Source organism: Gallinula chloropus (assembly GCF_964237585.1).
Source record: "Gallinula chloropus genome assembly, chromosome: 32".
NCBI classification, from domain to species: domain Eukaryota; kingdom Metazoa; phylum Chordata; class Aves; order Gruiformes; family Rallidae; genus Gallinula; species Gallinula chloropus.
In genome coordinates this window covers 1388155-1413213 of record NC_140117.1, presented here as the reverse complement: position 1 = coordinate 1413213, position 25059 = coordinate 1388155, and the positions used below count along the sequence as shown (strand labels likewise).

At 55.1% G+C, this 25059-nt stretch overlaps 3 protein-coding genes across 3 annotated transcripts in view; 2 read left to right on the top strand and 1 right to left on the bottom strand.

Moving 5' to 3' along the window:
* LOC311202930 (butyrophilin subfamily 1 member A1-like) overlaps window positions 1–25059 on the top strand; it is a gene marked incomplete at both ends in the record, with an annotated part of 517675 nt that overhangs the window by 24133 nt on the left and 468483 nt on the right. The window lies entirely within an intron of this gene.
* Window positions 8826–12021, top strand: LOC311202860 (class I histocompatibility antigen, F10 alpha chain-like; the record flags this gene model as incomplete). The annotated part of the gene is made up of 7 exons (XM_084277510.1): window positions 8826–8889; window positions 9930–10193; window positions 10934–11209; window positions 11286–11558; window positions 11640–11741; window positions 11866–11892; window positions 12014–12021. 7 exons carry the CDS (start codon window positions 8826–8828, stop codon window positions 12019–12021), a joined length of 1014 nt encoding a protein of 337 aa, XP_084133636.1.
* Window positions 12163–19680, bottom strand: LOC311202859 (leukotriene B4 receptor 1-like; the record flags this gene model as incomplete). The annotated part of the gene is made up of 4 exons (XM_084277509.1): window positions 12163–12237; window positions 16071–16120; window positions 18715–19417; window positions 19474–19680. The coding sequence occupies 4 exons, from the start codon at window positions 19678–19680 to the stop codon at window positions 12163–12165; spliced, it is 1035 nt and encodes a 344-aa protein (XP_084133635.1).

Here is a 25059-nt window from a genome sequence, read left to right as displayed (position 1 = left end):
GGAACAATATACCACAAGAGCCATAGCAAGGACATTGCCCCTACTGCCTGGCTATAGTGCTGTAGAAAGGAAAATTTACCACTCGTGGAGTTGTAGACGAATCCTGCGATTCAGGCAGGGGGTTTGAGGTCTCGTCTTCTCTAACGCCAGCCATTTTGTATGGCTCTGCTGCTCAACTGCGTGTTCACCTAACTGTGTGCTTTTGGAAGCGCGCATGCGCAGTTTTCCCTCACCACCTCCCCACAGAAAGTACTAGAAAAGGAAGCTCACGCATGCGTGAACCCAGTGAACCCAGTATTTATGATGATGCATGACAAAAAAGAAGACTCCAGCCGGTTTTGACCAGGCATGGAGACCCACTTAAAGCTTTATTTGCTAAGTAATGGGTGACGGGGTGGAAAAAACTGTGGACTGACTGCATTGCACATTCCAAAACTGATCAGTTTTGCATTTCCAAAATCACGACAAACAAGGAAAGGACAGCTTGCCAATTTCTACTTCTGTTTCAAACAGTCCCCTACCAGCTAAACGAAAGGTTCCCTTAGGCAATTTGATCACAGACTCTCACCTTTCATCTGGCAAATCATTCTTAGATGTGTTAGATGCTACTTTCCTATCACTGAATCGATCCAACCCCAATCTTACTAAGGCATGTTGGCTATGTTATGATGCTTATCGCCCTTACTATGAGGGTATTGCCCTCAACACTCCTTTTAGCTACTCATCGAAAGATAACCCGACTCAGTGCAAGTGGGATACACCACGGAGAGGAATCACTTTGGACCAGGTTAAAGGCCAAGGCATATGTTTTGGTAATGCCACCTTAGCGAGCTGGAACAGCGCGGTCTGTGCAAAAGCGGTTGCGATCGATAGAACCCATAAATGGGCAGTTCCATCCGCATCAGGGATGTGGATCTGTCATCAGACAGGTCTAACCCCCTGTGTGTCCATTAAGCGTTTTAACTCATCAACTGACTTCTGTGTACAAGTTTTGATTATTCCCAGGGTCCTATATCATTCGGATGAAGAAATGAGCTATTACTGGGGAGAAACAGACAACAGGATCCAAAAGAGAGAAATACTGACAGCACTGACAATAGCAACACTGCTCGGCCTGGGAATAGCTGGCACAGCTACAGGAGCGACCGCTATGCTGAACCATCACCAAGACCTGGCTCGACTACAAACTGCCATCGACGAGGATCTGCAAAGACTCGAGGAATCTATGACCCATCTAGAAAAATCTGTCTCTTCACTCTCAGAGGTTGTCTTGCAGAACAGACGAGGATTAGACCTCCTGTTCATGCAACAAGGAGGCCTTTGTGCCGCCTTGAAAGAGGAATGCTGCTTTTATGCTGACCACACAGGATTAGTCAGGGATTCGATGGCTCAACTGAGAGAAAGGTTAGCTCAGAGAAAAAAGGAAAGAGAGGCCCAACAAGGATGGTTGGGATCATGGTTTAGTTACTCGCCATGGCTAACCACCTTAATATCTACCTTGTTGGGACCAGTTGTAATGATCATAATAGCACTGATTTTCGGACCCTGCGTACTGAACAAGCTCACAGCATTCGTCAAGAGTCGTCTAGAGAGGGTTAACATTCTCTTTGTAGAAAACAGACAGATGCTTTGAGAAAGCAACCACTGAGCATTACCCCTACTGTTCTGTAGTTGTCCCTAGTATACCCTACTGTCTAAGCTACCCCTGACTATCATTCACTTAATGTGCCTTATGCTATTAACCTTATAAGCTATCACTATCATTAGCTATCAATATTATAACTTATCACTATTATATATTATTACTAACATATTATCACTATTATTATCACTATTATGTATTATCACTATTATATATTGTCACTACTGTAGTCCAACACTGTTATAAGCTATCACCTTTTTATATATCAGTATTGTATGTCACTTTTGCACTTTGCACTATAAGTAGTTTTAGTGAGCACAGGGAGGGGGGAAATGTCGGTAGATAGGGCCTGGCGGTCGGAAGATTTCGGGTTGTACGGAAAGGTAGGACCCCCCCCTCTCTTTAGGTAACCAATAGTAGGTAGCCGGTGAGGTAAGCGGACGGAAGTGACATCCGATCCCTGGGGTATAAAGCCCCGTGCCCCTCTCTAATAAACGCCATTTGCCGTCCACCACATTGGTGTCTGTGAGCTGAATGGACCGTGCTGCCAGAGTGTGGCGCCGTTGCCGTTCCTGAACCAGGTCGCCATGCCTTACCAAAAGGCAACACTCTCCTCCCTTTCCTCCTGTGAAAGGGGCACCTGGGCTGGACCATGTGTGGGCCAGGCTGTGCCTGGGTGTGTTTGGTGACTCCCAGACCACGGCACTGGCCTGTTCCCCCTCTGCGTTCTTGCCTGTGCAACCCCTTATGAGTTCCATCAGTGGATCCAAGAGGAGCCATCTCTCCCCTGACACCTCAAGCACTGTTGTGCCCCAGCCGCTGCCTCCCCATCCCTCTCCTCCCCACTGGGGCCACAGCCCCACCATTGCCTGTTTCCATGGGACTGAGCTCAGCTATGGTCATGCTGGGACCAGTCCTTGGATGGGATCTTTAGGAGATGCCTGGTGTTCTGCCCTGTGGGGCATATCCTGGCCCCAGGGTGGTGAAACCTGCCCAGCACTGAGCTCTGCCACTGATGCTCCTGTCCCATGCATACGTGGTGACCCTGGATCCCAACACAGCTCATCTGGTACTTACCATGTCAGCAGATAGGAGAAGTGTGATACGAGGAAGAGTATGGAAGAACCTACTCAACACGCCTCAGAGATTTACATTTCAGTGCTGTGTGCTGGACCGGGAGGGGTTCAGCGAGGGGAGGCACTGCTGGGAGGTGGAGGTGAAGAGGAGGTAGGAGATGATTCAGGGTGGGTTCTGGGGGTGTCCAGGGACTCTGTGAACAGGAAAGGGTATTTGGACCTGATGGGGGGGTACTGGGGATGCTGCACTGCTTTGGGCAGTTTCAGTCTGTCACCTCTCCTCCCAGCCCCCTGTCCCTGTCCCAGGTCCCAGCAGAGTCTGGGTCTGTCTGGACTGCCCGTGGGGGCTGGTGACTTTCATTGATGGTGACAATAGGCTCAAGATCTTTCCCAGAGGCCTCGTTCAATGGAGAGACCATCCACTCCTGATTTTGGATGGAGACAGAGGGAACTGAGCTGTGCCTCAGAGACAGAAACTCCTGCTCTACTTCCACCCTCCCTGTAGACCCATAGAGCTCCTGGTCTTCTGCAGACCCTGCCTGCACTCCTGTCTTTGGGCCACACCAGCAGATGACCCTCTGTGCCCTGTCCCTGCCCAGGGAGCAGGGGGGCAGGGAGGGTTTTTTTCTGGGCTAGAGCTCATTTCCCCACCATGGCTGGTACGGGCTGTGTGTTGTATTCCTGCTGCAGGCAGAGCTGATAACAGTGTGATGATGTAATTGTTAGGAGCCACATGGGGATGCGCAAGCCGTGGCCAGGACAGGTTTGCTCACCCTGTGTTAGATTGTATTTCCAGCTGTCACTGCTGTAACCTCTCTGCTGCAGGCTCTGGTGCTTGTTCTGCTGAAATCTAGGAAGTAGAATTTTGCAAGTAGGTGGAACAGAAATGTGTTTGGGTTGGTGCCCAGACACGGTTAATCGGGGGTTCAGGGCTCTGTATGGCTTTGCTCCCTCTGAAGATGAGCCTAAGGACTCATCCAAAGCACACTTTAGTAACAAGCATCCTTGGGGAGAGCTGAATGTCTGAGGAAGAGGAAAGCTCCTGCCCCAGCTGGGGTGAGGGCTGGGGGATGGCCAGAGAGGGATGAAGGCAACAGGAATGGGCAGGAACTGGGGGCAGGGAAAGGTGGCTGGAGGAGTTTGGGATCCTCCACACAATTAAAGCACTGGGCAAGTAACCCCCCCAAATACCTGCAAGGAACATCTGTGCTAATTTAGAAATGCTTGACCAGTAGCAGATGATGAGGTAATTACTAACCAATTAGCATCAGTCTAGGTGGCTTTTCCTAACCCTGTCACAAGATCAAGATGGGGCAGATTGTGTGTGCTGGGTGATGGCTTTGTGGAATTACCACCCAGCACCTGTCTCTGCACAGGCATGGAATAAATCCAGTCCCTCTGCTCTGTGAGTGTGTGTCGGTGTCCTGCACAGGGGGACATGATCTGGCAGTGCTCTGGAGCCTTCAATGCCAGAACGACATGGACCTCTTGGAGGAGGTCACAAGGATGATCAGAGGACTTGAGCACCTCTCCTACAAAGACAGGCTGAGAGAGTTGGGGTGCTTCAGCCTGGAGAAGAAACTCAGAGCCCCTTTCCAGAACCTGGCACAAGTTGCCCAGAGAGGTGTTGGAGGCCCCATCCCTGGAGACATTGAAGATCAGGCTTGATGAAGCTCTGAGCAACCTGATGGAGTGAAAGGTGTCTCTGCTTACTTTAAGGGGGATTGGACTTGATGGGCTTTAAAAGTTCCTTCCAACCCAGAGCATTCTGTGATCTTGTAACTCGGGACTCAGGGCTGGAGCAGCCCCGGGGATGTCTCCACCCCCAAGTGTCAGGAGAGGGCAGTGTGAGCCCAGAAAAGCCCCTGAGCCCCAGCTCCCAGGCAGGACCAGCAGATCGCCTCCCAGCAGAGCATCCTCCTGCCCAGACTGGGATGCTTGGAGCACCGGAACAGGTGTCTGAGGGCTGTTGGGTGCTGAGGAGCTACCAGTCTCCTCCTGCCTGGGGACAAAGGGGGATGGGTGGATAAGGGGACACAGGAGGGTCATGGGAATGCTGATGCCAAACTCACTCCTTGCCTGTAACAGCCTAAATAAACATAAGCACAATCCTTGTGTCTCTGTGTCCTTCTCCCTGACCAAGTGTGGTGGTTCAGCCCCAAGCCACCCATTGCCCTCCTCTGTCTCCCCCTTCTTCCTTTCAAGCACAGCCACAGCTGTGTCTCTCAGAGAGTCCTGTGGATCCAGGGCCATCACATCTGCCTGGGACAGGAGGTTTCACCACCCTGAGGCCAGGATCTGCTCTGCAGGGCAGATGTGACATCTTCCTCTTAGACATCCCATCCTTGGGAGAGCTTCAGCAAGTCCATGGATGAGCTCAGTCCCATGGAAACAAGCACTCATGGTGCCATGGCCCCAGTATGAAGGAGCAGGATGGGGAGGCAGCGGCTGGGTCCAGGCAGTGCCTGAGGTGTCAGTGGGAGAGATGGCTCCTCTTGGCCCCACTGATGGAGCTGTAAACGGATGGGGTAGGCCAGAAAACAGCAGGGGAACAGGCCAGTGTTATGATCTGGGGTGTGAGAGTCACCAAGCACACCCAGGCATGAACAGTCTTGTGCACTGGCCAGCCCAGATGTCCCTTGCACAGGAACAGTTGTGGAACATTCAGACAGGGATCACTGAAGGGACAGGAGGAAAAGACAGTATCACTCAGGGCCACTTCCCTGTCCCCAAACCTCTGCTCTCAAGGTCTCAACATCCCCCTCTACCAGCCAGGTGTGACTCAGGCCATGGGTTCCACAGGGGACACATTGACACAGGAGAGAACTGGCACAGCCACATCCAGTCCCCTGGTCCCACACCCTACCTTTGGCCAAGCTGCCAGAGCTCCTGTGCCTGTGAGGGAGAAACATCCATGAGCTGCCAGCCCTGTGCTCACTGCGGGCTCAGTGCACGTGCCAGGAGCCGGCCCGGAGCACTGTGGCTCATGCCCACAGAATCACAGAATCACAAGATCATCAAGTCCAACCGGTCAGCCCCGGCCAGCCCCCTGTGCTCTGCCTTTCTCCTGTCCTTCAGACAGCTGATGGTGATTTGCCACAGGTAGAAGCAACAGGCATAGCAGTGCAAGGTCAGGATCCCTGTGGGTCTCCTTCCCAGACACTCAGACCCTGGGGGGCTCTGGGGAGGGGATGGCTGTGAGGTCTGACACACATATCCACGCTGGCCACTCCCCAGGGCAACGACGCGAGAGCTGCCCCCACCCTGCCCAGGGCTCACAGCACTTGGGGCGTCACGTAAAGCTGTGACACAGACCCCCTGCTCCCAGGGTGTGGATACCTCTCTGGTTCTGGGGGTCTTGACTGCCATGGGGACCGTGAGGGTTTTGAACATCCAGTCCAGCACCAGCAGTCAGGGTGCCAGGAGGAGCTGTGCTCCCAGCTTACTGACTGCCTCCCCCTTCTCAGAGACAGGGCAGGATGAGAGGTTGAAAAGTTCTTGACTGCTTAGCAACAAGTGGAGGGCCACGAAGATGATTAGAGGGCTGGAGCACCTGCCCTATGAAGAGAGGCTGAGGGAACTGGGCTTGTTCAGCCTGGAGAAGAGAAGGCTGCAGGGGGACCTCGTTGCAGCCTTCCAGTATCTGAAGGGAGCTTATAAGCAGGAGGGGATTCAACTTTTTTAAAAGGATAGACACTGGCAGGACAAGGGGGAATGGATTAAAACTAAAGGAAGGAAGGTTTAGATTAGATATTAGGGGGAAGTTTTTTACAGAGAGAGTGGTGAGGGGCTGGAAGGGGCTGCCAAGAGAGGTAGTGGATGCCCTGTCCCTGGAAGTGTTCAAGGCCAGGTTGGATGGGGCCCTGGGCAACCTTGTGTAGATCCAGGCCTGAGGTGGTGGCCCCTGCCTGTGGCAGGGGGGTTGGAGCTCTATGACCCTTGGGGTCCCTTCCAACCCATGCCATTCTATGATTCTATGAAAGGGACAAAAGAATTGCATGGCTTTAAAAAGGACATTCTATGATTCTATGAATTAAACCATCTGGATGGTACCAACACCCGAAATCCCAAACACAGCACTACAAACACTGTAAGACTGGCATTAACTCTAATTCTGAGAAATTAGCAACTTCCACATAATCTCACTCAACAGGGCAGGACAGACAGGAGAAAACCCCCACAAAACCAACAAAAAACCACAAGGTGGTTTTAAACTAGGTTTTACTCAAACTGAAACTGTGAGCCTCTGAGCACCGATCTGCTGTGCGGGAAACAGAAGGTCCCTCTTGAGGGATTGCATTTCTACCAGCAGCTCCTGCCTCTGCCTGTAAGTGACTGCAGCTTTGTTGTGTTTGTCCCTCCAGCCCTTGTCCTTCCCCTGTGCCCACCTTGAGGACGGGCTCTTGCTGCTCTGGTGTGAGTTGCTGCTGTGTGTTTGGTGTACATTGAGGATGTGGGCAATGGTGGGGATGGATTTGTGGAAGGCTGTGGGGTCTGTTTCTCTAGGTCTAGTTTCCATGAGCCATCAGTGCTCCCCGTGTCCCCCCTCCTTTTCCCCGCTGCCCATTGCGAACTGGTGCTTGTGACTCCCCACTTCCCGCTGTGGCTCAGCTGTGCCGAGTCAGTGGGAGTCGGGAGCCCTTCTGGGCAGCGTCCTGGCAGGACCTGCTTTGCCCAGCTACACTCATCCTCCCTGGGGGGAACAGTCTGACCCTGGGCCGGGCTCAGCCTGTGCACCAGCAGCAGGGAGTATCCAGGCTCCGTGCTGTGCCCGTGTCCTCCTCGTATCACACCGCACCGACCCGCTCGGAGTTCCCAGCTTTCCCCGTGTCCTGTGGCTGGGGCCCTGCCGAGTGCTGCCGGAGCTGTGCCCACCGAGCCAGCTCTGGGATGGATGGGCAGCAGCCCTGCCATACCGTCCCCCTGGGCTCTGAGCACTGGGCTCTGTCCCTGGGAGGTGAGACCCGGCCTGGGTACCCCCTGCTCAGGTGGGCGCAGGGTGTTCTGCACTGTCTTGGGCTCAGATCCTTGATGTGTGCAGGCACAGAGAGCTTCCTCTGTTAAGAACAGTGTGAAGTCCAGTGGAGAATGGAGGCTGACAGCAGGCTGTTGTGGGCTGGATGGAGTCACACCACCCATGAGCGCTGCTGTGCTGGACACGCCGGAGCTCCAGCAGGAACTGGAGTCAGAGGCAGTGCAGTGAGACGCCCCAGTTGATATCACTACTGCATTTTTCTGGCTGCCTTTGGCAGCAGAGAGCAGGGCACAGTTTGCTGTCCCTGGAAGGGTGCCCAATCCACCTGGAATCGACTGCCCCAGGGGTGGAAACAGCCCCACCATCTGCCATGGGCTGACCCCGACTGCACTGGAAGGGGTGAAGCCCCAGAGCACCTGCAGTACACTGATGACATCATTGTATGGGGCAAGAGAGCAGAGGAATTCTCTGAGACAGGGCAGAATATAGTCCAGATCCTTCTGGAAGGTGGTTTTGCTGGTTAGAACTGGTAAGCTGATGGACCTGTGCAGGAGATGCAGTATGAGCAGTGCCAGGCAGGAGCGCAGCCAGGTCCCAGGCACACTGGACACAGGCAATGGCAGGCACAAGCAACCCAGTGCATGAGGGGCTGCAGGGGCAAGGGACAGCTAGCCCAAGCCCCAGGGGTGCCCACACTCTCTGGGAGGTTTTTATCCTTGTCCCATCTGTTTCACCCACAAACCCACATGATGCTAGAGCCAGGTGGGGAGAGCCACGGGGCACCAGGTGCCTGGGTCCCCCTGGGACAGACAGGTCTGGGTGTCTCAGGGTGTCCCAGGGTAGGGGATGAGAGTGGCACTGGTGTGGGGGGAAGAACTGTGATTCAGGGTGCCTGGGGGTGACCCCAGCCTCGGGGATACAGGTGAAATGGGGCTGTGGGGGGGTCTGGGACCCTGTGGGGGTGGGGGTTCTAGGCAGTCCCGTGGGGGAGTTACTGGTAAGAGTCTCTGGCTGCCATTGGTGGGCGGGTGGTGGTGCAGCCAATCGCGGGTCTCGGGGCGGGGCTGGCAGTGAGGTTTGTCCTGGAGTGGGGCTCCTTTGGCTCAGAACATCTGGGACCCGGAGCGGAGGGATGGGGCTGGACCGGGCACTGGGGCTGCTTCTGCTGCTGAGGGTCCTCGGCTGGGCGGTGTGTGGTAAGTGCGGGTGGGTCTTGGGAACCCCACTGGACCCAGTTTCTTGATAATGGTTCTCCATTCCCTGCACACTGGACCACCCCGGGGCACAGAGACCCCCAGTCACTCTCCCCAAGGACCAGCTGCCACCTTGGAACACTCCCCTTCCATCCTCTTCCATCCCTTTCCATCTGTCCTGGTTTTGGTCAGGATGGAGTTAACTTCTTTTGTAGCAGCGGATGGAATGCTGTGTTTGAGAGTTAAAATGAAAGCAGTGCTGATAACACCCTGATGTTTTTTAGTTGAGTCAAGCAGTCAGGGACTTTCTCAGCTCTTCCTATTTCTCTATTAATGAGAAAGGAGGGGGCAGCTCCAGAACGTGTGGGTTTTGGGGGACGGTCGGGTTCCGGGACGGCTCTGGGTGGCACAGCCTGAGTTGTGGGTGCAGTGAGAAACCGCATTGTGTATCAACAATATTTTTTGCTCTAAAGTCCTGTCAGCATTGTTATTTTATCTTTCTGCTATTTTAGAAAATTATCCTTATCCCAACCCACGGGCTTTTGGTTTCTTAGTTTTGGGGTTGTTATTTACCCCCTCCTTTTCCATTCCCTTGCCTCAACCCCCCTCCCCTCCCCCTCTTCTCCCCCTTGTCTTTTCCTTTAAAGAGCAAACAGCTGCGTGGATCTCGGCTCTCAGCCGGGGTAAAACCACGACACCATCCCCTTCCCAGATGCTCCCACAGATCACTTTCTCCTTGATGCCGGAGAACCCCTTGGACCACCTTCCTGGGCATCTCAGGTCCTTCACTGACAGAGCCCCCCTTTCCTCATCACCAGTAGCACCTGGTTTCCCTTCATGGGAAGCGGGACCCCATCCTGGACACAGATTCCCCCCACCAGACACTTCCCCTTGAAGCTGCCCTCCAAACCTCCATCCAGTCTGCTGCTCTGGGAACCCCACCCAGGCTCACCACCCACTCCTGCACCCCATCACTGTGGGCACCCCCACCCTGCACCCACCACCTGTCATCCCAACCGTTACCATCTCCTGTGTCCCCACAGAGCTCCACTCCATGCGCTACTTCCACACCGCAGTGTCAGAGCCCAGCCCAGGAGTACCCCAGTTTGTGTCCATGGGGTACGTGGATGGGAACCTCATTTCATGCTACGACAGCGAGAAGGGGAGGGCGGTGCCCCAGGCAGACTGGATGGCGGCCAACCTGGACCAGCAGCAATGGGACCAGCAGACCCAGGTGGGACAGACTAATCAGGAGATTTCCACGGTGAACCTGGACACACTGCAGAGCCGCTACAACCAGAGTGGGGGTGAGTGTGGGCTGGGAAGGGGCTCTGTGGGATGGGAGAGCTCCACTCCCTCCTCCCCCATGAAGATGCTACTCCTCCCCACACTACTGCCCCGGAACGTGCTGATCTATCCTAGCCCAGCATTGTTGTCAGAGGGCTCCAAGTCCTCCTGTCCCCCAGCATGAGGGGTGTCAGCTGCCTGTCCCAGCCTCACACTCCATGGGATCTTTGTGCCAGAGCCAGGGAGGCTCCTGGGTGCCTCGACAAGCACATTCTGGCCTCTCACGCACCATGCCCAGCACCCCATCCCAGGCCTGGCTGCCACATCCCACCCGTCACCACCCCTGTGGCAGTGGAGAACTTCAAAACCAGAGGGGCTCCCACCTTGTGTCCCAGACCCTCACCTTTCCTATGGTACTTTGTACCGCCCACCCCAGAGCCAGAGAGGGTCACACAACTCTTCCCATCTCCTGGCTGCCCAGGCATTCAGGACCCTGTCCCTTCCTCTTGCTGTTGCAGGGTGCTGTGGGGCTGGGTGCCAGCCCAGCCATGCCGTGGGCACAATGAGTATGTGTCACAGCTTTACGTGATGCCCTAAGTGCTGTGGTCACTGGCAGGGTGGGGGCAGCTCTCATGTCAGTGCCTGATTCCCTCAGTCCTCACACAGGGCTGGAGTGCGGGGTGTTGACCGGAGGCCTTTCCCCACTGAAAGCCCACGGCTGCAGCAGCCCCTCAGCCCCATCTCCCTGGTTCTGTTTCAGGGGCTCACACGCTGCAGCACATGTACGGCTGTGACCTCCTGGAGGATGGTATCACCAGGGGGTATCGGCAAATTGCCTACGATGGGAGGGACTTCATTGCCTTCGACATGGACACGATGACGTTCACTGCGGCAGATGCAGCAGCACAAATCACCAAGAGGAACTGGGAAGCAGATGGGACAGTTGCTAAGAAATGGAAGCACTACCTGGAGAACACCTGTACCGAGCGACTGAAGCAATACATGAGCTATGGGCAGGCTGTGCTGGAGAGGAAAGGTGAGGGGAGATGGAGACCCTGGGGAGGGGCCAGCATGGATGTGTGTACCAACCCTCACTGCCACCCCTTCCCCAGTGCCCCCCACAGTCCAAGTGTCAAAGGAGGTGACCCATGGGATCCTGACCTTGCACTGCCACGCTTACGGCTTCTACCCACGGCCCATCACCATCAGCTGGCTGAAGGACGGTGAGGTCAGGGACCAGGAGACCCAGCAGGGCAGCATCGTGCCCAACAGCGACGGCACCTACTACACCTGGGTGTCCATCGAGGCCCCTCCTGGGGAGCAGGACAAGTACCGGTGCCGTGTGGAGCACGCCAGCCTGGCTGAGCCAGGGGTCTTTGTGTGGGGTGAGTCTGGTGACCTTGGGCATGTGGAGGTGTGGACTGGGGGTTTCCCCTTCCCTTCCTCACCACCCTGCTCATCCCCAGAGCCGGGGTCCAACGTACTGGCCATCGTGCTGGGGGTGGTCATTGTCATCCTGTTTGTCATCATTGCCTTCATTGGATTCATCATCTGGACGTACAGATCAGGTAAAACTCCAGGGTGTGGGAGGAAGACAGAGCAGGGGCTGTGGGTACAAGCCACAGCACTCTGGGGAGCCCCCAAGCCTGAGGGTGAAGCACGGTGGATTCTGATGCCTCTTTCTCTCTGCAGGGAGGAAGACCTATGACAAGGCACCATGTGAGTACCTGGGTCAGGTCTGGCTCCAGTGCCCCATGCCAGGGCAGTGTCATGGCTCTGGTTTCTGTCTGCTCTTGGCATTTCCCCATCCCCTTTCTCCCTGTGCCACCCCTCTTTACAGTCCTGTAGTGGCCTCATATGGAATAGGTTGTGTCTCCCATCTGGTGCACATGGTGCCATCCTCCTCTGCTGGTGGCTGCAGCACGGCCATGGCTCCTGGACTGGCTCTTGGCACATGCACCAGGCCCTCAGCGAGCACAGGGTTACAGCTCACAACTGGTTCTCCCTCACAGGCACTGGCAGTGACGGGGAGCCTTCCAGCTCGTTCAGCTGTACGTTGTGGGGCTGGGGGGGGGGGGGGGGGGGAGGGGTGGATGGGGCAGCCCCAGCTCTCTGTGCTCCCCTCTGGAACCCATGGCCTGAGAAACTCGGGCTGGGGAGGGGGATGCAGAGACCCCCAGAGCAGAGGATTGGGGACTGGGAGGTGGCCCTAGGTGACAGTGTCTCTTCCATCTTTGCAGTGATCTCAGCCTCACGGCTCCAGGAAGGACCTGAGAGGCTGGATGTGCCCCCTGTGCTCCCACCAGCTGCACGCAGAAGTGCTGGAGGTGGCTGGGAGCTGCCTGCAGAGAGCTGATCAGGCTGCACCTGCCCACACTGCTGTGCTGGTGGCTCTGCTGGCTGGGGAAACACTTCATTTGCAAAGCTTTGATAATTGGGCAGTTCAGCTTTTACCAGTCTTTTAATTTTGAGGTTGAAAGTTATTTATTCTGTGTGTGCACACGCAATAACTGGTTCCATCCTCCAATGGGCTGTGCCATCTCTCCCCATGCCTTGGTTGCTCTTGCAGCCTTGGGTTGAGGGCTGTGCTGGTTTTTTCTGCTATAGAGCTGGGTTTCTTCCCAGCAGCCCAGCATGGTGCCGTGTTTAGGACTCTGTTGGGTCTGGCTGAGGTGGAGTTCATTTCTCCCCAGCAGTCCTGGCCGTGCTGTGCATTGGGAGTGAGCAGGGTGTTGATACCACCAGAGCAGGGATTTGGCTGCTGGGGAGTGGGGCTGGCCCAGCATCCAGGCTGTCTCTCCAACATCCCACTCACTGGTAGGCTGTGGGTGGGCAAGACCTTAGGAGGGGACACAGCCAGGACAGCTAATCCCAACTGACCAAAGGGATATTCCAAGCCCTCTGATGTCTGCTCGACCATAAAAGCTGAGAGGTGGATGAACAGGGGATGTTTATCACTGACCACACTTGTGTTCTGGAGCAGCCACTGCGCGTACTGAAGCCCGGCTGCCCGGGATGTTGCTGGACATCATCTGCTGTTGGGTAGGGGGTGGGACTCCATGATCTCTGGAGGTCCCTTCCAACCCCTACAATTCTGTGCATCTGTGAATCCAACTCTGATGTCACTGGGTGTGCAGTGCAGTGTAATAAATTAGTTCTCTGTCCTTTATTCTGTGTTGAGTCTGTTCTGCCCCTGATGCTGATTGCAGAATGATCTCTCCCTGTCCTGATCTTGACTCCTGAGCCTCTCAACATATATTTTTGTTGTATTACATGTTCTTTATTTTGAACAAAGGGTTCTTTTTCCATCTTATTTTCCCTCCATCCCTGTCCTGCTGAAGAGGGGAGTGATGGAGCAGCTTGTTGGGCATTGCTGTCCGGCCATCATCAACCCCTAACAAGGATTTGTGGCCAAAACTGCACTGGCAACACAGTGATGGATCTCAACAGTGGTGGCACAGTGTGATGTGGAGAGACACAGACCTAAAGCAATAAGAGATACTCTAGGCCATACCATGTCATGGCTGATGATGAAAAGGAAAAAGGAGTCGGGGATGGGTCAGCATTTCCTCGGGAACAGCCAGGTCATCCATCTCCCTGTGGAAGTGACCAGCCCATGCAGGCAAGTACTGAGGTTTCCTGCTCTGAAACCATGTAGGTGGGCACTGAGAAGGATTCCTGCCCTGGGGCCATGCAGAGGGTTATTCAGAAAATTTCTTTCTTCAAGGCCATGTGGGCAAATGCTCACTGACTGAAGCAGGGACTCACCTCTGAACTGTAATCGCTGCTCTTGCACTCTTCCTTTTGCTGCTGATGCATCTGAAGAAGTCCTTCTTGTTCTCCTGGACATCCCTCGCCACTTTAATTCCAAGTGGCCCTTAGCCTTCCTTGCTGCTTGTTCATACATTCTCTGACTACATCCCTATAGTCCTCCCAAGTGGCTTTCCACATGCTCTAAGCTTTCTTCTTGATGCTTTTCTGGGCCTCTCTTCTCATCCACGAAGGTCTCCTGCCTACTTTGCTTGATTTCCTAGTATTCAGGATGCACCAATCTTGAGCTCGGAGGAAGTGGTGCTTGAATACTGACCAGCTCCTTTGGGCCCCTCTACCTTCTAAAGCCTCGACCCATGGGATTCTCCCAAAATGGTCTTTGAAGAGGCCAAAGTTAGCTCTCCTCCAGTCCAGAGTTGTAATCCTACCCATTGCCCTGCTCCTTCCACCCATGATCCTGAACTCTGCCATCTCATGGTCACTGCAGACCATGATGCCCCCAACCTTCACATCCTCAACCATGAAGGTGTTAGTACAAGCTCCAGCAGCACTTCTCTCCTTGTAGCCTGGAGACTGTTTCTGCTGCCCCACATTCTTTCTTTCAAGTAGCAGGCAAGGCCCTCAAAACCCCAGGAATGGCTCCCTGCCAGCCTGGACACTTCCCTCAGCTGGTCCCCAGCAGCTCAGGACAGGGAAGAGATTCTGACCTGCACTTGTCTCCCCAAGCTGCCCACCCTCCAGGCACATCACCTTGGGCTTTCCCAGCCCCAGGGATACTGGAGAGGGAAAGGGCTGAGCACAGACTGCCCAGGATAGGACCCTGTGCTGTGCGAGAGATATCAGAGACTCATCCAGTACTGCCGACTGGAAAGCAATCAAAAAGCAATGAAGGACTGTGTGCTGTGGGTGGGACCCCACAGTGCAACAGGGGAAGGGTGTGAGGAATGTCCCCCTCCACTTCTCAACAACTCCTGTCAAACTGACTGAAAAGTTCCATTTTCTGCTCCCCCCCCCCCGCCCCCACCCGGGCCCCGAGACACCCTGTGTGGAGAAAGGAGAGAAATCATGAATAGATTAAATCTGCAAAGAAGGGAGAGGTGGTGGTGGGGAAAGGTGTTTTAAGGCCTGGTTGTACTTCTCATTACCCAGATCTGGTCTCTCTGTGTGTGTAGTATAATGTAATAAATTCAATGGCATTTTTTCTGTGTTGAGTCTGTTCTGCCCGTGATGCTGATTGCAGAATGATCTCTCCCTGTCTTTATCTCAAGTCCTGAGCCTCTCAATAGATATTTTCTCCCCTGTCCATCTGAAAAGGGGAGTAATAGAGTGGCTTTAGTGGGCATCTGGCCAACAACTAGGGTCAAACCACCAGAGATGTGCAGGCAGGGCTCGTGCTCCAGGCTGAGGGAGCTGTACCTGAAGAGGATGCATTCAGATTGGATACTCAAGAGAAATTCTTTGTTCTGAGGGTGGTGAGGCACTGGAACAGGTTACCCAGGGAAATGGTGGATGACCCCTCCCAGGAGGGGTTCAGGGCCAGGTTGAATGGGGCTTTGAGCAGCCTGGTCTAGTGAGAGGTGTCCCTGCCCATGGCAGGGGGTTGGAACTTGATATTTAAGGTCCCTTCCATCCATAACCATTCTATGATTCTATGATTGCTGACCACACAGGACCAGTTCCCATCTACAGTTCCCATCACCATGATGACAGCTTTGGTGTCAGACAGGCCCTTTGTGTCAGGGGAGACTGAGTGGAGACGTTGCCTGTCGGGGTCTTTCCACAGCACCTCCAGTTGCAGGAACCATCCGGCCGATCGACACAGCACCCGGATGCCTCCGGCCTCGTACCCCTCCAGAGAGAGCTGAGGGACAGAGCCTGTGGCTGGGGAAGAGCCCGGGGTTGGGATCAGGTGGGGATGGACTCAGCTCCAAGGCCACCACCACATCCCAAAGCAGATCCATCACAGGTCTGACCAGGGCTGCAGGACCGGCCACCAAACCCACCCCAACTCGTGCTGGGACCGCAGAGTGTTGATGCCCAACAGCTCCAGATCTCCCCTCAGAAATCCCATAAGAGCAAGAGTGAGCTGCCCAGCTTCAGCACCTTGAGGCAGCATCTGCACTGACCCATCTTTGTTCAAGAAGCCCCAAGGCTTCCAAACAATATGCCGAGTCTCCTGCAGCACAAAAGAAACAGGACAGAGGTCTGGGAAGAACATCCAAGCCCAGGGACACCAGGACAACCCCATGGAAGCACCACACTGACCTCAAACCTGACATCTCCAGCTCCATCATACCTTCTCCATAACAGGTACCATCTGTCACAGTGCAGATGTACTGACCATCATCAGAGGGTCTCAGCCCAGAGATTTGCAAGTCCAGGCTTCCTCTGGAGAGACTATCTCTGGCCAACTCTGTCCTCCCAACATATTCCCCCATCTTATCCCAGTACAGGTCCTCCCCATTTCAGTAGTGGTGCACTGTTTCAGAGACCTGGTGATGGATCCACCTGATGTCCAAGCTCCAAGCATCTATGCAGGGCCAAGTGACACAGCAGCACAACATCTGGCCCCACAGTGACACAAAGAGCATGGTGTAGTCCTACCATTCTGAAGTCAGTTTGGCCATGGAGAAGGACACAGAAATGTGGAGATTGTGCCTACACTTATTTAGGGTGTTGCAGGCAAGGGCGAGCTTGGTGTGAGCGGTGCATGCGCCGTGCCACAGGACTGAAGGGGAAACCAGAGTGAGGGACATACGGCGTAAAGGGGCTAAGGGGAAGTGAAACCCATGGTCTGAGACAGGCTTCCCCCTGACCCATGGCAGCTCCCTGCCCTGCATCTGCCACTTGGATCGGGTAAAAGCCCCCACCAGCCCTGCAGGATCCCTACCTGATCCCAGCTGGAGCATGTGGAGTCACCCAGTAGCTCAGGAGACCCCTGGGGCTCGCTGGGAGCCACATCTATGGCCACGCTGGGGAGAAGGGAGGGGAAGGGAGGCAGAGGAGGGTGATGAGGGTCAGAGCTGCCCCAGAGAAGACGCTGAAGAACGGCTACCCCTGCCCCAAAGAGGCTCCAATATCCCCCAAACCCGTTGCATAAGCACCCCACTGGTGGAAGAAACCAGTACAAGTTTGCAGATGAGACCAAGCTGATCAGAGGGTTGATGTAGTCAAAGGCATCTGCTTACTGCAAGGGGTTTGGACTAGATGGCCTTTAAGAGTCCCTTTCAACCCAGAGCATTCTGTGATTCTGTGACTCATAACTCAGGGCTGGAGGAGCCCTGGGGATGTCTCCACCCCCAAGTGTCAGGAGAGGGCAGTCTGAGCCCAGAAGAGCCACTGAACCCAGCTCCCAGGCAGGACCAGCAGATCACCTCCCAGCAGAGCATCCTCCTGCCCAGGCTGGGATGCTTGGAGCACCTGAACAGGTGTCTGAGGGCTGTTGGGTGCTGAGGACCTACCAGTGCTGGGGCAGCTTCTCCTCCTGCCTGGGGACAAAGGGGGGCTGGGGGATAAGAGGACACGGGAGGGACATGGTGTAACATAGGATATGAGTGGGACACATTAGGACAGGGAAAGACCTGAGTGGGTCATCAGGACAGGGGAAGACATGGGGGAGACGGAAGGGACGTGGGTGGACATGGGAGTGTCCAGGGTGACACAGGAGGCACAGGAAGACATGGAGGGGGACACAGATGGGACATGGAGTGGGGGGAACTTATTCCTCCCATTTCCTGTGGCAGCTGAAGACAGGGCTCAGGCACCACCGTGGTCTCAGCTGAGTGTTCAGGACAGATTTAATTAAAACCACCTTGTTATTGAGCACCGTGCCCAGAGAAGCTGCAGAAGCTCTGTGAGATGCCCCCCTAGAGCTGGAGAAGGGAAACCCAATGAGATTTTGGATTAACCCAACATCCCATGAGCACAGGCAGCACCTTCACCTTTCCTGGGGTCACCTCCATTGGCCTGGGAACCAACATTAAAGGAAACAAAACAAAGAAGCAAAATAAAAAATTCCCAACAGAAACCCCAAAAATTAATAAGAACTAAAATAACCCCCCAAAGAACTAAAATAACACAAAATAAGTAAAATTATAAAGCTGAAGAAAAATAAAAAAGGAAATAAAATTAAACAAACAAAAACCAAAGTGAGAACTAATTTAAAAGAAAATTAAGAGAGAAAATAAAAAAAGCAAAGTAAGAAAACTAAATGCTAAGAAATAAAAATTAGAAGAAAAAACACAGAAATAAAATTAAAACCTCAGAAATAAATTTTTAACACCCACTAAACACCAGGTGAGAAATACAATTAAAACCTAAGAACATAAATTTCTAAACGACACAGTGGGACACAAAGTTTGGGCTTTTCATGGAGGCATGCAGGGATCAAAGGAGGGATAGATGGAGGGAAGGATGGAGATCCAGAGGGAGAGGAAGGGTGGTTGGAGGGCTGGAGGGGGGTTGGATGGTTGCGGGGTTGGAGACCCATCTTCCATGATGGAGGAAGTGACGGGGCACCTGAGAGGGGCGGCTGGATGGAGATGTGGATGGACAGAGGGGTGGAGAAGAGATGAGTGGACAGAGGGAAGGGGTGTGTTGAGGTGTCTTGAGTTGTGTGTTGGGGTTGTGTTGGGGTGTTCACTGTGTCCAATCCCCTTTCCCATCACACCCTCCCCGTCCCACCCTCCCCACCCCCCTCCTCCTCCTCCATGGTTGTCCCCCCCTCTACCACTGTTGTCCTTCCCTCCCCCCTCCAGCTCCTCCCCCCACTATGGGTCCCCTTGGCCATGGTCCCTCGGGAGCTGCCAGCAATGGCTGAGATGTCCAGGAGCCGAGGCAGGAGACCCCCGCTGGCACCGCGGCGCAGCCCCCACCCCACGCAGGCGTACAGGAGGGGGTTCATGGCGCTGCTGAGGAAGGCCAAGGCAGTGGCCGGTGGCCGAATCACCTTGGAGGCTGCCTCCAAAGTCCCACCACCACCTTGTAGGACCCCTGCCACCTCCAGCAAGCTGGCCAGGTGGTAAGGTCCCCAGGAGACAGCAAAGGCCACCACCACGGCGGCCACCAGCCGGAAGGTCCGACCGCGCCGGGACAGGTGGGTCTGGCGTAAGCGGCGCACCAGTAACCCGTAGCCAACGGCCATGGTGGCCAACGGGAGGGCCCAACCCAAAGTGGTCTCCAAGAGGTTGTGGGCCACCAACCAGCCCCTCGTGCTGTGCACCCGCTGGCAGTGCCCCTCCTCCACCCGCAGGAAGACGATGGATGGGATGGCCAAGATGGAAGCCACCAGCCATGTCAGGGCTGCCACCCCGTGAGCCAATCGCCTGGCGTGGCCCCCTGGGGTCACCACCGCTGCCACCGGCCTGGAGACCGCCAAGCAGCGGTGGAGACCCAGGAGGGCGATGAGGAAGACGCTGACGTACATGGCGGCGGCGCAGACGTAGTGACACCCGCGGCAGACGGCCAAGCCCATCTCCCATTGGCCGACGCCAAGGCCTGGAGATAGATGGGCCCGGTGAGGAGGGTCACCACGTAGGCCACGGCCAGGTGGAAGATGAGGAGGACGGGAACAGTGCGCCGGCGGGCGGCGGCGTAGCTCCAGAGGACCACGGCGTTCCCGGGGAGCCCCACGGCCACCGCCACCCCCAGCAGGGTCATCCCCACCGCCGCGCCGGGGATGCTTGTGGCCGTGGCGTTACGGGGTGATGAGGCGTTGGCAGGAGGGGACGAGGACATCGTGGTGAGTGGGGAGGAGCTGTGGGGAGATGGGGACACAGAATCTTCCAGAGAAAATACAGGGCTCCCACCATCCCTCCCTCCCTCTGTCCGTCCATCCATCCTTCTCTCCACCCCTCTCTTGTCCCACCCCCCATCCCTCCACCCCACCTCCCGCCCACCCAAAGCCTCCACCCCATACCCCTCCTTCCTCCTCCCCCCTCTCTGAGGTGTCCTCCTCTCCCTCTTTTAACCCTCCAGGATCTTCCCACCTTGGCATCCCCCAGACCTCCCAGTTGCTCCCTCCCCATCTCCCACTGGGCCACCCTCCCACTCACCTCCACACCTCCAACCTCCCAGTTGACCCCCCCAGACATCCCAGTTGCCCATGCAGACTCCCAGTTACCCACAAAACCTCCCAGTTGGCCACCACCCCACACATTTTCCCTCCTAGTTTCCACCCTCAGGGAATCCCAGTTTCCCCCCAGACCTCCCAGTGAGCTCACACCACACCCCCAGGTGTTCCCACCAAACCAACAAGTCACCTCCTAATCAACGTGTCCCAGGTCTCTCCAGTGTCCCCCCCACTCCTCCCCAAAGACCTCCCACCCACCTTCCCTCCTGTACCTTGGGGACTCACATGCCCCTTCCCAGAGGTCCTGGCCTGGGTCGTGGACCTTCTTGTGTCCCTGACACGGGTGGTGGCCGGTGACGGCTCAGTGTCACTTCCCCTCCACCCAGCTCTGGGCAGGAAACACTCATGCAAGAGGAAGGAGGGAGGAAAACCGCAGGGGAGGAAGAGTATCTGCGGTGTGGGGAAGGACCATGGACCTTAAATTGTCCCCTTGTGCGTGTGGGAGGAGGTGACGGGAAGGGTGGCACTGCCAGGACGTCCCCCAGTAAGGAAGAGGGGGTGTGTGTGTGTCTGGTTGCTTCATCACACGGCTTTGGAAGTGGTGAGAGCACGCTGTTGTGGGCTGGAGGGGACAGGGGAGGTTGGCTTCTACTCACGGTGTGGCCAACGGGCCTTCTCTTCCTTTTCTCCATCCATCCATCCATCCATCCATCCATCCATCCATCCATCCATCCAATCAGAGAATGGCATGGGTTGGAAGGGACCCCAAGGATCATAGAGTTCCAACCCCCCCTGCCACAGGCACGGCCACCAACCTCCAGGCCTGGAGCTGCACAAGGTTGCCCAAGGGGGCATCCAACCTGGCCATGAACACCTCCAGGGACAGAGCATCCACCCCCTCTCTGGGCAGCCTGTTCCAGCCCCTCCCACTCTCTCTGGAAAGAACTTCCCCCTAATATCTCATCTAACCCTTCCCTCCTTCAGTTTCACTCCATCCTCCTTGTCCTGCCAGTCTCTGCCTTCAACAAGCTTTTTCCCCTCCTGTTTCTCTGCTCCCTTCAGGGACTGGAAGGCTGCAATGAGGTCCCCCCGCAGCCTTCTCTTCTCCAGGCTGAACAAGCCCAACTCCCTCAGCCATTCTTCGTAGTGGAGGTGTTCCAGCCCTCTGATCATCTTCATGGCCTCCACTGAACCCACATCTTCCTTGTATTGTGGGCCCCAGCTCTGGACACAGGACTCCAGATGGGGCCTCATGAGGACAGAGTAGAGAGGGACAATCACCTCCCTGTCCCTGCTGCCACCATTCTTCTGATGGAGCCCAGGATACCATCGGCCTTCCAAGCTGCAGGAGCCACTGCTGGCTCATGTGAAGTTTCTCATCCACCATGACACCCAGGTCCTTCTCAGCAGGGCTGCCCTCAAGGGGCTCTTCTCCCAGGCTGTATCTCTGTCTGGGATTCTTCCAGCCCAAGTGCTCTCCCAAAGTTCAGGCTCCTGATCCCACTCTTTGCCAGGCCCACATTCCTCAACATCACAAACTCAACCAGGGCATGGTCAGTGCCGCCCAGGCTGCCTCCAATCTTAACACCTTTAATGATCTCCCCCACGTTGGTGAGCACCAGGTCCAGCAATGCATCACCTCTGGTCGGTCTGTCCAATACCTGAACCAGAAAGTTCTCATCTATGGACCCTGGGAGTCTCCTGGGTCTCTTGCAGGTCACTGTGTGATTTTCCCAGCAGATATCTGGGTGGTTAAAGTCCCCCATCAGGATGAGTGCCTGTGACTAAAATGCCTCCTGCAGCTGGAGGAGGAAGGCCTCATCAGCAGGCTCCCCTTGATCAGGCAGCCTGTGATAGACCCCTATCACCAGCTGTCCATGATTAGTCCCATCCCTAGTTGTGGTGGTTTGGCCCTGGCTGGAGGCCACCACTTCCCAGGGCAAGAACCTGCACAGGCTGAGTTTGGGAGCCAAGAGTAAAGAAAGCAGCTCTCAGGGACAACTGGTAATTAGTGGCACTGTCACTAATAGAAGTAACAGGACAGTGGTGTGAGGGAACTGATGATGATGATCCAAAACTCTTTCATTTCCTTCCTGACAGTTGCTCTGTATCTCTTGTCAGAAGGTTCAACCTCTGACATGAAGCTTTTAGGCACATGTGCTTGGAGACAGTGGATTTCTCTGCCTTGACTGGAAAGGGAAGACTCAACAATTGCATCCAAGGTGTCCAAAGCCAGAGGAGACCATGCTCAGCCCTGCCCTGTGGAGGCACATGCACTGTGCTCCACAGTGAATGAAAGATGATCTGCTGATGATCAGAGGTTGGACCCAATGATCTCTCAAGGACCCTTCCAACCCCTGTGATTCTGTGATTCTGTGATGGAAAGGCTGTAGTGTCTGCTGGAAGAGATTCCTGGGGCCCCAAAATTTTGGGGCTGTCATGGATTTGGCTGTTCAAAGGAGATTATGTCACTTGTGTTGTCTCCCTCTGTGACTGGAGGGAGCTCATGAACACAGCATGTGACCAGCTGTGCCCAAAGACAAAGAGAGTAGGGGATGGGAGGTGCTTTGGGGCACTTTAGGATTGGTGTTGGCCACAACAATGTGTTTTCTGTCTGCTTGAGGCTCTCCAGTGTGCAACGTGGATGTTGGCAGAGGTAACATGGACCCAAGCAAAGCTGAGAGGCATTGGTGTGAGGGGCCACACTGTGCAGCCACAGCCTTGAGCACAGTCTGCTCTTAAAGGGGCTGCTCTGGCTCCCAGGTGGCTGATGAGAGAAACAGTGACATGGAGATGAAGGATGCCCACGAGGTGTCGAATACAAAGTGTCTTGACTTCACTGCACAGCCAACTGCGTTTGGAAAGCTCTGGATCAGTGTCCACCAGAGACCACTGATGTGGCTGGGCATGGGAGTGGAGAACAAAAGAGGCCTCAAGAAAGAAGTGATCCTGCTGGAGTAATTACTGAAACCTTCTCCCTTTGGCCACACTTCTGAAATCTTGCTAATTAACCACAGGAGAGCCAAGCAATTAAGAACCATCACCCCTAGAGACTTGGCTTGTTAGGGTGTTGGGCTTGTTAACGAGTCCTTTGGTGTCACATTCCTCAACTGCAGGTATCTGACTGCCCTGGGAAGGAAGAAAGCAAACACCCAAGTCTCTGAGGGTGCCAGTGGACTCTGTTGAGGACCACCACCAAATACAGCATGGGGGGAGACCAGAAGAGCTGAGCTTCCTTTGGGGTCTGGCGAGGGAGGAAAGCAGAGCTGCTGGATGCCAGTGGAAAGTCAGATATTGAGGTGTCTGTGCCAGGAGTGGATGTGTTTCCTTGTGTGGGATGGCCCAGACCCAGTCCCTGTCCCCTAAGAATGGGGATCCTGTCCCACATGGGATGTTGGGGTCCCTACTCAGGGTCAGGATGATGTGGAGGTGCAGGATACTGAGCACACAGCAGTGGTAGTTAGCACACCTCCCATGCTCTGTGGAGGGTCCTCAGAGCTCCCCCAGTGCCACCCCTGCCATGGGCAGGGACACCCTCTACTAGCCCAGGTCATCCCAAACCCCATCCAACCTTGTCTTGACCAGCTGCCCCAAAGGAAGTTCCCAAGAACACACCCACCCCCCAGATGTTGTCCAGTCTCTATGTCTGGTGGCACATACCTTTAATTGTTCTCTAGTACCTGCACATACCTTTGACCACCTGAACAGAGGAGAGAAGAATCCCACCTCCCATGGGCTCATGTCTCCTTCCCTCCCCAGGACCACCAACCAAGGAAAAGGTGCCTCAGCTGAACCTCTTCCCTCAGTAGGATCCCTGCCTGGCACTCTCTGGGTGTCCTGTCTCACAGTGGGACAAAGGAAGTTGCTACTTAGACCTGACTTTGCCTCTCCACGGGGCTGTGAATCATAGAGTCATTAAGGTTGGAAAAGACATCCAAGATCATCTAGTCCAACTGTGAAGACACACCTCTCCTCAGTGGGCAGAGGTGATGTCAGTGATGACCTCTGGAGCCTGAGGGACACTAGAAGGGATCCCAGAGGGCACAAAGTGCCACTTTGGGCTGCTCCTCTGCTGCTGAGCTTATCCAGGCTCTGTGGATGGAGGAAGCTCATGGGACATACTGCAGAGAGACAGCTCTGCCCAGGAGCATCTCCTCTGTGCAGCACTGCAGGGCCACAGGCTCTGTCTGTAGGCAGCAAGGGGAGAGGAGCAAGGAAGAGAGAGGTTAAAGGTAGCGTGGGGCAGGAGGGAAAAGCCTTCTCTGTGCTTGATATGGTCAGACTGCAGCTGTGGGCACTAAACCTGCTGGAAGTATTCCCATCACACAGGTATGGATCCTTTCCCAAGGACTTTCCCCTGGCTTAGAGGAGAATGATATGCTCCAGAGCAGGGATCCCCCACTGTCCCAATTCATGGGACCAGGAGTAATGGCTCTGTTTCCCTGGGAAAGGCTGCAGAGCTGTGATGGTGTTTGCCCAGGGGTGCCTGGGGTTGTCCTTCCTGTCAGGGTCCCTGCAGCTCTGCAGGGAGAAGCTGCAGGTGGCAGGATCAACCCCCCAGCAGTGCAGGGCTGGGTCCTTCCTCTGTTGAGAGGTGCTGTGTGATCAAGGTACGTTGCTGTGAGGATCTCTGCGGAGGGTCCTGCTCAAGAAGGATGCCAAGGCAGTGTTCACCGGGAAGGGAAGGGTCTCTGCTTTGAGCTTTGGCCGTGTGAGCAGTGTGACTTGGGAATTTTCCAGAATTTCTCAGTTCTGCAGAAGGTGCTGAGACCCCATGGCTTGTTAGGAATTGTACAAGCTGCTCCTTTGCCCTGGACACACAGAGGTGCCCCCAGGCAGGGCTCCAGCCCTAGGAGGTGTCTGTACAGCCAAGCTGAGGGGTGGGAACTGTGAGCAGTGGATGGAGAGTGGCAGGAGCAGCTCAAGGCAGCAGTGACATGGGCAGGGGTTGAGAGGGACCAGTCCCCAGAAGTGCTGTGGGAGGTGGATTCATGAACCTGCCATCCCTGGGGGTGCAGATGCCTTCCCTGGTCTCCTCACTCACA